At 50.1% G+C, this 13,988-nt stretch overlaps 1 protein-coding gene across 1 annotated transcript; it reads right to left on the bottom strand.

Moving 5' to 3' along the window:
* Positions 1-4,817: 4,817 nt before the first annotated feature.
* Positions 4,818-5,910, bottom strand: Bhlha9 (basic helix-loop-helix family member a9). The gene has a single exon (XM_045157933.1). It carries the CDS (start codon positions 5,908-5,910, stop codon positions 5,191-5,193), a length of 720 nt encoding a protein of 239 aa, XP_045013868.1. The 3' UTR covers positions 4,818-5,190.
* Between the last annotated feature and the right edge of the window lie 8,078 nt (positions 5,911-13,988).

The raw sequence follows: 13,988 nt of genomic DNA, 5'->3' as shown, positions 1-13,988 counted from the left end.
CCTGAGACTACATAGTGAATTACAGGTCAGCCTGGGCTAGAGTGAGACTCTACCTGGAAAAATACAAAATAAAATAAAATAAAAGATAGAATGAACAAGACATAAAGATGCCTTTTAGATTTAACAGAAGAAAAGAAAAAGCCAAGAAGTACTTAGAATGGTCCTGGCAGCGACAACCAAGTTGCCTGGATGAGCTGGCTGGGGTTTAGGGCACTTGGGGATCAGGTCCACTTTGCCACTGGAAGCGGCTGAGTGTGCAGTGCCACCTAGTGGCTGACGGTGATAAGGGCATGAGCAGAGTTGGAAAGGGGATAGGGAGGGAGTTTGGGCTGTTCTGGTGAGACAAACCCGTACAACAGTGCAATATACTGGTCCTGTCGGCAGTGGCCCATGCAAGGTTCCATCCAGGAGTTACCTGGAGACCTATATATTATATTCATACTTGGTATTGGCCTGCACAATATAGACTTAACACAAGTTTAAAAAAAAAATACTAGCCGGGCGTGGTTGCCCACGCCTTTAATCCCAGCACCTGGAAGACAGAGGTAGGAGGATCGCTGTGAGTTCGAGGCCATCGCGAGACTACACAGTGAATTTCGGGTCAGCCTGGACTAATGTGAGATCCTACCTCTAAAAACCAAAAAGACATAAAGAAAGAATTGGGATTTCAGGGACTGGGAATATGGCTCAGTAGTTAAAGACACATGCTTGCAAAGTCTGCTGGCCCTGAGTTCAATTCCCCAGCCACCCATCTAAAGCTGGACAGGCATTCATTTGCAGTGGCAAGACAACCTGGTGTACACACACACAAACACACACACACACACACACACACATAAATTTTGAAAAGAATTGGGATTTCAGACTTTTTAATTTTTTTTCCGGTTTTTCGAGGTAGGGTTTCTCTCTAGCCCAGGCTGACCTAGAATTCACTATGTAGTCTGAGTGGCATTGAACTCACAGTGATCCTCCTACCTCTGCCTCCTGAGTGCTGGGATTGAAGGCGTGCGCCATCTCGCCCAGCTCCAGACTTTTTAATTTTTGAATGTGTGTGTGTGTGGTGTGTGCTTATGCATATATGTGTGGTATATGTGTTTGCATGTTTTTAGGCAAACATGATTATGTGGGGTGTGTATATACGTATGTGCACCTGTGTGTAGAGGCCAGAAGTTTACATCAGGCGTCTTCACCAATTTAATTAATCTAGCTAGCCAGTTTGCCCTGGAAATCTACTTGTCTCTTACAGGCACATGTCACCACGCCCACCCAGTATTTATGTGAGTGCTGGGGACCCAAGCCCAGGCTCTCACACATGCACAGTAAGCGCTTTGCCCTATGAGCCGTCCGCTGCCCCTAGTTTCTGACTTTTTTTTTTGAGAGCAACAGACAGAGAAAGAAAGAGGCAGAGAGAGAGAGAGAATGGGCACGCCAGGGCTTCCAGCCACTGCAAAGGAACTCCAGACGCATGCGCCCCCTTGTACATCTGGCTAACGTGGGTCCTGGAGGCTTCACAGGCAAGCACTTAACCGCTAAGCCATCTCTCCAGCCCTGGTTTCAGACTTTTAACATGAAGATCTTGGAACTCTGGACCAATTTCCTATAGAAATGGACTCAGTTAACTCTGTAGATGGGCTTTGAATCCCTTGACCAACTCTGTGTTCATGGGGCCCAGCCCACCTGGGGATCCCAGTCAGGATCTGAACCCTGACCCCGCTGGCTGTGTGGCTCCACGAAGTCCCGAGGAGCTGCAAGCTGCTAAGCAGTGCCACGATATTATTATTCTCTGGAATCTACAAATTAATTCTCACCAAGCAGGGTGGCCCATGGCTGTGAGCCCAGCACTCTGGAGGCAGGAGGATGGTGCGTTCTAGCTATCCTGAACTACATAGGAAAACCTCATCTCAAAAACAAAACACAGGAATTACCATTGTTTGGCATCACATTGCCCTCTGTATGTTTATGTTAATGCCCATAGATTAGTACTGCTCTCCCGAGTGGTCAGAGAAGCTCCTTTCTTTCTTTCTTTCTTTCTTTCTTTCTTTCTTTCTTTCTTTCTTTCTTTCTTTCTTTTCTTTTCCTTTCTTTTCTTTCTTTCAGATGACAATGAATCCTGGAGAGACTCAAAACTCATCAGAGTGCTGAGAAAAAGTGACTGTTGAGTGCTCAGCACTAAATGAGACATCTCTTATCACAGTTCCAAGGCTGAGGGAACAGTGCAAAAGAGGAGGCAGAAAGAATGCAAGAGCTAAAGGACGGGAAGGAATGCTGTCTTCCAGACACAACATAGCTGTTGCATTTCTGACCTCACAATGGTTGTCATTACCTGCACAAAATTGGGCTCATCAACATGTCATCATGGATGATGGAGGAGAGTAAAACAGAAAGACAGAGAGAGAGAGAGAGAGAGAGAGAGAGGGAGAGGAGAGAAGCCTTAAGAGTACAATGCCTAGCTGGCTGTGGTGGCGCACACCTTTAATCCCAGCACTCAGGAGGCAGAGGTAGGAGGTTCACCATGAGTTCAAGGCTGCCCTGAGACTACGTAGTGAATTCCAGGTCAGCCAGGGCTAGAGTGAAATCCTACCTCAAAAATACCAAAAAAAAAAAAAAAAACAACAAACAAACAAACAAGAGTGCAATGCCTGCTCTTCTTGTCTGACTAAATGTGTATATTATGCTCACCAAACACCCTGTAAGCGCTTTACTTAACATTCATACCCATAGATCAATGCTACTCTCACTTTTGGTTAGAGAAGCTTCTCTTTTCAGATGGTGGTGACCACTAGGATGACCCAAAAGGCACCATAATGCTGAGAAGTGAGAGAGAAGTGCTCAGCACTGAAACACCTCTAGCACACCCCCCAAGGCTCAGGGTCCACTGCAGTCCATTCTTTGTGCATATCAGTTCTTTATAGAGGTGGAGGAAAGAATGTAAGAGCCAAAGGAAGGGTACAGCTGCTTACAATGCAATCGTCCAGACAGAAATTGGCCTCAATATCCATGACCTCACAGTGCCTGGCAATACCTTCACAAGATCCTCATAATAGGAGGAAAAGATAACATCAAAATAAAAGAGAGACTAACAGAGAGAGGGGAGGGGCTATGATGGAGAGTGGATTTGTGAACAAGAAAGTGGGGGAGGGAATTATTATGGCTTATTGTCTGTAAGTATGGAAGCTTTCAATTAAAAAGACAGAGAGATATCAAAATAAAAGAGGGGTGCCGGGCATGGTGGCACATGCCTTTAATCCCAGCAGTTGGGGGGCAGAGATAGGAGGATCACCAAGAGTTCAAGGTCACCCTGAGACTACATAATGAATTCCAGGTCAGCCTGAGCTAGAGTGAGACCCTGCCTCAAAAAAAAAAAAAAAAAAAAAAAATAGAAGAAGGACTAGTTGGAAAGAAGGGAATCAGGATGGGGGGATCAGATGATCCAAAGTAATCAAAGGGGATTATGGCCAAAATACATTATGAACATGTATAAAATTTTTCAAGAAAAAGTTTAAAACACAACAATTATCATATACTCATATAAAAGTTGACTTTCCTTCAAACACTATTTGAGCCGGGTGTGATGGCAATGCCTTTAATCCCAGGCAGAGTAGGGACTGCCACCAGTTCAAGGCCAGCCTGGGATTAGAAGGTGAGTTCCAGGTCAGCTTGGGATAGAGTGAGACCCTACTTCGAACCCCCCAAAAACCAAAACACCATTTGAGTGGACTGTTCAATTAATCTTGTGAATAACCAATTTCTTTCTTCATGCATATCAGTTCTTTATAGCTTTTGGCCATGGCAGCTCTGTTGTATATGTTTTCACTTTCTAGCATTTTCCTTTTGACTTACATTTAATACTATCATTCCGGGGTGGGTTTTTTTTGTGCTATATTTGGAATTTGGATAAACCTAGCTGCTTTAAGATGAAAACCTCCATTTCTTTAATAATCTCAAATTTATCTTTCCTTGACATCAAAATCACTCATTGTGAAAAACGCGTGGGATCTTGGGAATCAGATTTGGGTGTTGTGTTGTTGTTTTTTAATCAAACTCATGACCATAAGCCTCACCTACGGGTTGCTCTCCAGATTCGCTGGGATCCCACTTCTGAGGTGGCAAAAACCCAGGCTTTCCGAAGATACCATAAAGCCTTCTGTGGGTATGCAGTACCTGCAGTGTTGGCCAGAGCTGAGCCAGGCAGGAACCGATCTTAATGTAGGACAGTTCTACAGAATTGCCAGGGGAGGGATGGCTTTGTGCCTCACGCTCCCTTTGCAACCTTAGCCCAGGACTCCACTTCCCTTATTCCCTCTCCAAAACCTCTCCTGGAATATAAGTCTCTCATAATAGAGGCCCCTATTTGCTGGAAGCCCTGCTTGGAGCTATAAGCAAGACTTCCTGACCCCAGCCTTGGCCCTGCTCTCATCCCCTCCCCCGCCCCCTCCACTGCAAATGGCCCAGCTCACGGGTGAAGCCAATCACTACTTTAGCGCCAACTTTTTCCAAATAATTCCCTCGGGACCACAGGGAAGAGTGTCTTCTCTAGATGTCTCTCCTCCTCTGGGACCCCCCGGTTTGCCCAGCTGCTCACGGGGACTTGTCATGAGCCCGGGCCCAGGTCCCAGGTCCCAGGTCCCTGCTGGAAGAAGCTGTAGGTCCTGGCCCGCCATCCCAAGGTAAACCCCAGGCGCTCAATGACGCTTTCCTGTCACACTGGGCCACTGGGGTCCAGATGAGTCGTGGTCGAAGATGGAGGAGACAGGTTTTTATTTGCCTAATTCTCCTGCCTCTCCTATATCAAACTTGGGGCATCAGCCCAGGCCCGGGTAAAGGGGCCACAACATGCGGCCCTTATATCACAGCAAATGTTTACCCACACTCCCACACAAGTCCCACCGTCCAAAAGCAGCAAGAGAAAGCAGGGCTCAGAGGTACAAGAACGCAAAAGCCACTCTCCAAGAAAAGTCGAACAAGTCCCAACCTAAAACCCTGCTTCTTCCTTAGCACCCGAGGCCCGGAGGTAAGGGTGCTGCCCCAATCCCCAAAGTTCCTTCCCACTGGCAAGGCAGCCTCCTCTCCCACTCAAGACGCAGCCCCATCAGTTAATGCTCTGTCCGGGGCAGTTTTCGCAGTCTTCTCTTCTGTAGTCCTCCTGGCGGCCACCTTCCTTCCAGGACATCTAAGGGGCTGGGGGCAGGGTCAGGAGAGCTGGTAACCCAGCCCAGAGCCGGTTCGCAAGTAGCCCCGCTGCCACGGACTCGGCCCGGCCGGTGGAGCCCCAGGACATCGGCGCCAGCTCCCCATCGAGGCCTGGGCCGAGCCGGGTGTCTCGGCCGCCGCCCTGGGCTGCCTCGGGTGCGGGTGCGCGTGCGGGGAGCACGAGGCGCAGCGCGGAGCCGACGGTGGCGCGAACGGGCCGGCGAGACCCGGCGCCGCGGGCGTCGGCGCGGGCCGCGGAGGGCTGCAGCCCGCGTTCCCGGAGCCCGGGCCCCGCGCAGCGGCCTGGCCGTGGCACTCCAGGTGGCCGCAGGGCCAGCGGGGCGCGGGGCTGGCGCGCAGGACCAGGGAGAGCGCGGCGATGCGGTGGATGGCCCTGCGCAGCGTGGCGATCTTGGAGAGCCGCTTGCCGTCCAGGTCGTGGCGCAGCGCCCGCCGCAGCGCGTTGAACGCCTCGTTGTAGTCCAGGATGCGCTTGCGCTCGCGCACGTTCGCGGCCATGCGCCGCGCCTTGGACCGCGCCGGCCGCGCGCGCTTCCTGCCCGCCGCCTCCTCCGTCTCGCCCAGGCTGCGGGGCGCGCCGTTCTCCCGCAGCACCCCAAAATCCCTGCTAGCCTCGGGGCAAGAGCTCCCCAAGGACTCCACGGAGCCCTCCAGCCCCTTCAGCCCCTTCAGGCCTGGCCCTGGCGCTCTTCGGAACATGACCTACGTGCAGAACCCCCCCGCTGCTTCGGCGTTGGGTCCCCCGAGGTTTGCGGGGTCCACCTTCTGAGCTGGCTTGGGCGCTCCCTGGACGCGCCTTCTCTCGCTGGGCTTTATGGCACCACGTGGCTCCCCGCCCTCCCCATCCATCCATCTCCCTCCTGCTTTATTACCTGCCCCCAGGTAGGATGGTAAGGGAGGAACTGAGAGGAAGGAAGCAAGGAAGGAAGCAAGCAGATTCTTGTACACTGGACCAGCTGCTGAGCCTGGCCACGCCCCGGACTGCGCTCCAGCTGCCACAGGGAACTTGCTCTGCCTCACACCGGGGGACCCTCCGACGTGAGCTCCTCTTTCTCCTGAGCCCAGAAAGAGTGCCACATTTGGCCTCCGGTCAGAACAGCCCACAGGCTCACAGAAGACTAGAAATGGTGGGTTGGGGTGTTTCAGGAACTTTGAAAGTTCTTGTCAACTCCTGGGAGCAACCACAAAGCTGTGTCACTAAGGGAAAAGGCACAAGCATCTCAGAGGATTCAGAAGGGAGGGGCAGATCTGACGCAGGAGGAAAACGGAATGATCGGGTCAGACTTTTTCAGGTACCAGCCTGAAGCTGGCTGAGATTCTGGGTTGGAGATTTTTTTTTTATAATATTTTATTTTAGTTAGTTTTTCGGGGTAAGGTCTCACTCTAGTCCAGGCTGACCTGGAATTCACTCTGTAGTCTCAGGGTGGCCTTGAACTCACAGTGATCCTCCTACCTCTGCCTCCCAAGTGCTGGGTTTATTTACTTATTTCAGAGAGAAAGAGGCAAGGGGGTGGGGGTGGGGGGAGAATAGGAACACCAGGGGCCTACAGTCCCTTCAAACGAACTCCAGACTCATGTGCCACTTTGTGCATCTAGCTTACTCGAGTCCTGGGGAATCAAACCTGGATCCTTTGGCTTTGCAGGCAAAGCCCTTAACCACTAAGCCATCTTTCCAGCCCTGGGTTGCACTTGTAATTGAGTTCAGCTCTCTCTCTACCTCCTCTGGGTAGAGCTCGGCTGAGTCAGCAGCAGAGAGTGATGGAGACTTGATGCTCCCGGCTCCCCTTGTAGTGTGGTCAGCGGCGTCCTGCAGAGCCCTGCACCTACACACAGTACTGTTGTGTTGTGAGTACAATGAACAGTCCCTGCTGCTACCACCAGTGATTTCAGTATTAAATAGGGTCTCGGCGGGGGAGGGGTTGTGTGTTGGGGATATAGTTCACTCATTAGAGTGCTTGCCTGGCAGGCACAAAGTCCTGGGGTTGATCCCCAGCGCTGAATAAACCAGGCAGGGTGGTGTGCATCCATGATCCTAGCACTTGTGAGGTGGGGAGATAGGGGCAGGATGATCAGAAGTTCAAGGTCATCCTTGGCTACATAGTGAGTTTGAAGCCAGCCTGAGCTACATGAGACTATGCCTCAAAAAAAAAAAAATCCTTAAACCTAGAGAAAGAATCTCAATGGAATTGCACACAGCCATGCGTGAGGTATCAGAAGCACCATAAGAATGAATCTCTTGGGCTGGAGGGAGGGCTTAGCAGTTAATGCATTTGCCTTTGAAGCCAAATGAACCAGGTCCAATTTCCCAGGACCCACGTAAGCCAGATGCACAAGGAGGCACATACTTCTGGAGTTCATTTGCAGTGGCTAGAGGCACTGGCACACCCATTCTCCTCCCTCTTTCCTTCCTTCTTTCTTTCTTTCTATCTACTTACCTACCTATCTATCTCTCAAATAAATAAATATTTTTAAGAATCAAAATAATAATAATAATAATAATAATAAAATCCTTTTCCCAGCCACAATCCAAATTCCTCCCAGATGCTACAGCCTGTTGTGGCATCAGCTGAAATGAGTTGGTAGTTCATGTCCATCTCACTGACAGCATTACCCCATGACCCCATTACTTCAAACTGAATATCCCCACACAGGAAAAGAGCACACACTAGGAAACAAACTGCTTTTATTTGTTCTAGTTCATCTGTCTTGCTCACTACACTGAAGGACTGTGTATCTCTCCTGGGAACAATTCCTCTAAAATGTGCAATATATGTGGAATAAAAAGCAGCTAGATGCCAGGTGTAGTGATGTATTCCTGTGATTCCAGAACTCAGGAAGGCTGAGTCAGGAAGATCATGAGTCAAGGATAGCTTAGGCTACATAGTGAGACTCTATTTCAAAATAAGGCATGAAGGCTGGGGGTGTAGCTCAATGGTACAGTGCCTGCACACAAGACCCTGGGTTCAAACCCTCACTCTACAAAACAAAGGAAACGCAAATAGATAGAACCAGATGTTTTCTCCATACAGAGCATCACCCCACCATCCAGGAACTGGATGTCAGTTTCACTAGGTCTCAGATCAGAAGATAAGGACAGGCCACAGCTCGGGCATATAGTTCCAGAATATCATATTCTATGGCCATCTCTTTTCTACCTCCAAAATCCTTTAGCCCCTTGAAGCCACCCTAAGAGGTTTATTTTTGTTATTTTTTTCTTTTTTTTGGTGTGGGTGTGTGTGAGAGAGAGTGGTGTTGTGGATATGGGTGTGTTGTTTTTGAGGCAGAGTAATCCAGAACTCACTCTGTAACCCAGGCTAGCCTGGAACTCATGGCAATCCTCCTATCTCAGCCTCCTGGGAATATAGAATGGGAGCCACCATACCCAGCTACCACCCTAGAGATTTCCAAGTCACTGTACTGTTCACCCAAGTGGACCCTGGGGTTCTGGGTCTTGCACACCCCCTGAGAAAAGCCTGGCTTCAACTAGGGGATAGGAAGGGGAGCAGAGCACCTGGACCAGTCATTGCATGAGAGTCAGCTGGGAGAGGAAGCTTGGTGGAAGGAGCTCTCTTCCTTCCCCACCCAGTGGCTCCTCACAATGTGACCTTGGGCCAGTCATGTCCCCATCTACATTCCTCAGTTTCCTTCTCTTGGAAAAAAGATACCTTCTCTGTGAGACTGTAGGCAGGACACTCAGGTTGCTGGGTGTACTACAAAATAAAAATTTGGGGTCATGGGCTGGAGAGATGGCTTAGCGGTTAAACGCTTGCCTGTGAAGCCTAAGGACCCCGGTTCGAGACTCGGTTCCCCAGGTCCCACATTAGCCAGATGCACAAGGGGGCGCATGCGTCTGGAGTTCGTTTGCAGAGGCTGGAAGCCCTGGCATGCCCATTCTCTCTCTCTCCCTCTATCTGTCTTTCTCTCTGTGTCTGTCGCTCTCAAATAAATAAATAAATATTAAAAAAAAATTTGGGGTCTTTGGCCCAACATATTAAGAATTTGAGGGCTAGGGCTAGAGAGATGGCTTAGTGGTTAAGCGCTTGCCTGTGAAGCCTAAGGACCCCGGTTTGAGACTCAATTCCCCAGGACCCACGTTATCCAGATGCACCAGGGGGCACACGCATCTGGAATTCATTTGCAGTGGCTGGAGGCCCTGGCGTGCCCATTCTCTCTATCTGTCTCCCTCTCTCTCTCTCTCTCTCTGTCACCTTAAAATAATAAAATAAATAAAAATAAACAAACAACAACAACAACAAAAAGAATCTGTGAGCTACAGAGATGGCTTAGCAGTTAAGGTGTTTGCCTAAGGACCCAGGTTTGATCCTCCAGTACCCACATAAAGCCAGATGCACAATGTGGCACATGCATATGAAGTTTGTTTGCAGTGGCTAGTGGCCCTGGCATGCCCATTCTCTCCCTCTCTCTCTCTCTCTCTCTCTCTCTCTCTCTCTCTCTCTCCCCCTTTCTCTTTCCCCCTCTTTCTCTGTCAAATAAATAAATAATAATAATAATAAAAACATTTGAACATGATGACAGAGCATTAAATCTAACCAGGAGCTTAGAAGCACAACACAGTCCCAGGCCTCTGGGGAAAGATTCACCTACAAGACCTTTACTACAGACTAGGGGAAGCAAAAGGGCAAGCCCTGAGCACCCCCATCCCTAGGAAGGAATGGAGGAGGAGTATCCAAGCAAGGCTTCCTTCCCTTTGATCTCCAGGGAACCTCTCAGAAGCTGAGGGGAGGGTACCAGTGCTATTAAGATCATTATTGTTTTGGCTGATTATGACTATGCAGCATACTTTCCAGAGGAGGTGAGCTCTAGGATGCCAAGTCACTGAAGAAGGAAGGTGCTAGAAGCATTTTAAGCACTGTTACTGACTTCTACCAGGTTCTTATTGTAGGCCACACATTGTAGTGCGTGCTTTTAAGCATACATTATCTTGGCCTCACAACAATCCTATATAGAAAGCCTATTATTATGATACCCATTATACAGACTGCAGACTAGGGCTCAGAGAGTTAAGGAATTTGTGCCAAGCCAGTGGGTTGTGCTGTAGTATGGCTCCTAATCTTAACCTCTCTGGGCTGGACCTACACTCTCAACTCACAAGCACCCTTATGGTAGCAACAAAAATCTGCCCCCCCCACACACACACACCCCCGCTCCGACTGCCTGCAGCTATTCAAGGCCTGGCATTTGTCTTTTGAAATAAAAACAACTGGGGGTGGGGCATAGGGGTTGATCACTTGCTTGACATGTTCAAGGTCCTTAGTTCCATCCCCAGCAAGTGGATAGGATTGTGGATGAAGGGATTTAAATAGATTCAACTATCAAGCAGGGAAGCATATATCTATGATCCCACAGTAGTGAGGCTGGAAGCAGGAGGATCAAGTCCAGCCTAACCTACAGAGTGAGAGCCTGCCTCAAAAAAAAAAAAAAAAAAAAAATGCTGGAGAGATGGCTTGGTGTTTAAGGTGCTTGCCTGAGAAGCCCAAGGGCCCAGGTTCAAATACCCAGCACTCACGTAAGCCAGATGCACATGGTGGCACATGCCTCTGGAGGTCATTTGCATTGACTAGAAGCCCTGGCATGCCCATTCTCCTTCCCTCCCTCTGTAATACATATATTTTTTGGGTTTTTCGAGGTAGGGTCTTACACTAGTCCAGGCTGACCTGGAATTCACTATGTAGTCTCAGGGTGGCCTCAAACTCACAGCCATCTTCCTACTTCTGCCTCCCGAGTGCTGGGATTAAAGGCGTGTGCCACCATGCCCAGCTCCTGTATTATATATATATATAAAATAAACCAAGTATGAAAACAAAAAGGGTTTGGGTGGGAGCGGTGGCGCACACCTACCACTCAGGAAGCAGAGAACTGCTGTGAGTTCAAGGCCAGCCTGAGACTCCATAGTGAATTCCAGGTCAGCCTGGGCTAGACAGAGACCCTACCTCGAAAAACCAAAATATAAAATGAAGAAAACCAACGGAGGGAGATGACGGGGGAGAAGTGGGCTGGGAGGCAGGAGCGACTGGGAGCAGCCCAACCGCCAGCAGGCTGCGACTGAAGCTCACTGCCCAGGGGTTCTTAGCTCACTGCTACCAACACTGATGGGCCTGGTGGTCCACAAGATCCTAGGTATCACACATGTGACAGGCTCGTGACTACCAGCCCGTGAGGCCAGAGCAGCCTGAGGGGATCCGGGATCAGCTCCATGTGTGCACCTGTATCTTTGTCTGGGCTGACTTCTGGTGACAGACAGTGGGTCACTTTCCTCAGCAGCTTGGTGACCTTCCCTCCTCTGTGGGACCAGCTTGGCGACTTCCCCACCAGGTCACCTTCAGTTTTTTAATTAAAATATTTTCAATTATTAGAGAGTCAGAGAGAGAGAGAATGGGCAGCCCAGGGCTTCTAGCCACTGCAAACAAACTCCATACCTATGTGCCACCTTGTGCATCTGGCTCATGTGGATATTGGGAAGTTGAACCTGGGTCCCTTAGGTTTTGCAGGCAACCATCTCCTAACCGCTAAGCCATCTCTCCAACCCCCTTCAGTTTTCTTCTTCTTCTTTTTTTGTTTTGTTTTTTCGAGGTAGGGTCTCACTCTAGCTCAAGCTGACCTGGAATTCACTATGTAGTCTCAGGGTGGCCTCAAACTCACAGCGATCCTCCTACCTCTGCCTCCTGAGTGCTGGGATTAAAGGCATGCGCCATCACATCCAGCTCAGTTTTCTTCCTTTTATATGATAGTTGTTTTTTTTATTTTTTATTTTTGAATGGGGGTGCCAGGGCCCCCAGCTGCTGCAAACAAACACCAAAGGTACATGGCCACCTTGTGCAGCTGGCTTATGTGGGTCCTTGGGAATCAAACCTGGATTCTTAGGCATTCCAGGCAAGTGCCTTAACCACTAGGCCATCTTTTCAACCCACAGTTTCCTTCTTAAATCCATTTCAGAGTTTAGCACTTCTGCTGGGGCCTCCTGGAGGCCACCTCTAAATCTTCAGTGGCCAGCCCTGTGCCCCAGTAAGTGTGAAGAAATAGCTACTGAATGTTAGATGAATAGTACTAAAATAATCATAACAGACATGGTAGCCCACACCTGTAATCCCAGCACTAGGGAAACAGAGGCAGGAGGACTGTGAGTTAAGGGGCAAATACAATGTCAAGTTAGTGAGACCTGTCAAAGGAAGGGAAGAGGGAGGGGAGAAGGAGGAAGGTTAGAAGGAAGGATGGCAGGGAAGGAGGGAGCATGGAAGGGTGGGAGGGGGAAAAAGAGAGGAGGAAGAGAGAAAGAGAGGGTAGAATGAAGGGAGGGGGAAAGGAAGAGAGGGGAAAACGGGGGGGGGGAGTGAGAAGGATAGGAGAAAGAAGGGAAGGGGAAAGGGAAGAAAGGATGGATAAGCGAAAGGAAGGAAAGAAAAAGAAAAAAGAAAAAATGGGAAAGGACCCACGCTGCACAGTAGTTAATACAGGGATGGGGCTCTCGGGACAAACCGCGCAGCCCGGGAGCAGCGCCCGCGTGGTCCCGAGCCCGCGACCAGAGGCGCTCCGGGGCTAGGGGGGCACCGAGGGCTGCCGGGACGGCCGGCGCGCGGACTTCAAAGCGGCCCGCGTGGCCCCCGCGGCGGCCCCCGCCTGGAGCTCCGCTTCTCGGGCCGCGGGCGGGGAGGAGGGGCGGCCGCGTGATTTAGGGCCGGGCGTTTCCTCGGGGCCGCGAAAGTACCTATTATCGCTCCGGCTGGCCTGGATTTCAGAAATTCCTGCTCCTCTCTGGAAGTTCCGGCGTCGCTCCCCCGGGGGAGCACAGGATCCCACCTTGGAAGAAAGCCCGCGACCCGCCGCAGCTCCCGGCCCGGCCTTGCCAGCTCAGACCCTGGCCGGGGGCGCATGGACCCCCGGCTTAGTGGGAAGCTCTGGAATCCAGCAGATGTGAGCTCCCCCCCACACACACACCGCCCCGGGCTCGGTCCCTGCATGCATTCGGTCAACAACATGGGGGTGTCTGCTATGATATCAGGGCCTCCCTCACATGCTGGGTAAGCGCTCTCCACCCCAACAAAAATCACTGACTGCCTACTGTGTAGAAACTTGTGGTTTAGAGAAGTGATTCAAACAAACAAAGTCTTGTCCTCCTGGAGGCCACAACAAGGAGCAATAACAAAAAATAAGCTGTGCAATAAGTACATGCTGCAAAGCCCATTAACTGCCAGGCGCCTGTACTCCTAGCGTTCGGAAGGCTGAGACAGGAGGATTTTGAGTAGGACAGCCTGGATTACCAAAAAAAAGAATGTACTATGAGAGATGGTTTAGCGGTTAAGGCGCTTTGGAGAGATGGTTTAGCGGTTGAGGCAATTGCCTGCAAAGCCTAAGGACCCAGGTTCAATTCATCAGTACCCACATAAGCCAGGTGCACACGGTGGTGCGTGTGTCTGGAGTTTGCAGTGGCTAGGGGCCCTGGTGTGCCCATTTGCTCTATCTCAAATAATTTTTTTAAAAAATGAAAATGAAGCTGTGCATTGTGGCACCCACCTTTAATCCCAGCACTCGGGAGGAAGAGGTAGGAGGACCATCAGGAGTTCTAGGCTACCCTGCAACTACATAGTGAATTCCACGGCTAGAGTAAAACCCTACCTCGGGAAGAAAAAAAAAAAAGAGAGAGAGAGAGAAAGAGAGAGAGAGAACCAAGTCTGAACCCCAAGTTAGTGTGTGTAGCTCTGTTATGAGCTGCAAGGTGTGAGCAAATGAATAAACATAATGAAGTTTAAGTCGGGGTGGGG

The sequence above is a fragment of the Jaculus jaculus genome, chromosome 9 (genome assembly GCF_020740685.1).
Source record: "Jaculus jaculus isolate mJacJac1 chromosome 9, mJacJac1.mat.Y.cur, whole genome shotgun sequence".
Taxonomy (NCBI): domain Eukaryota; kingdom Metazoa; phylum Chordata; class Mammalia; order Rodentia; family Dipodidae; genus Jaculus; species Jaculus jaculus.
The sequence above is the reverse complement of the archived record's forward strand: the minus strand, read 5'-3'. Positions and strand labels throughout refer to the sequence as shown.

What these genes read in the sequence shown, in the direction of transcription:
- Bhlha9 (XM_045157933.1), bottom strand. Translation starts at nt 5,910, where the DNA reads ATGTTCCGAAGAGCGCCAGGGCCAGGCCTGAAGGGGCTGAAGGGGCTG.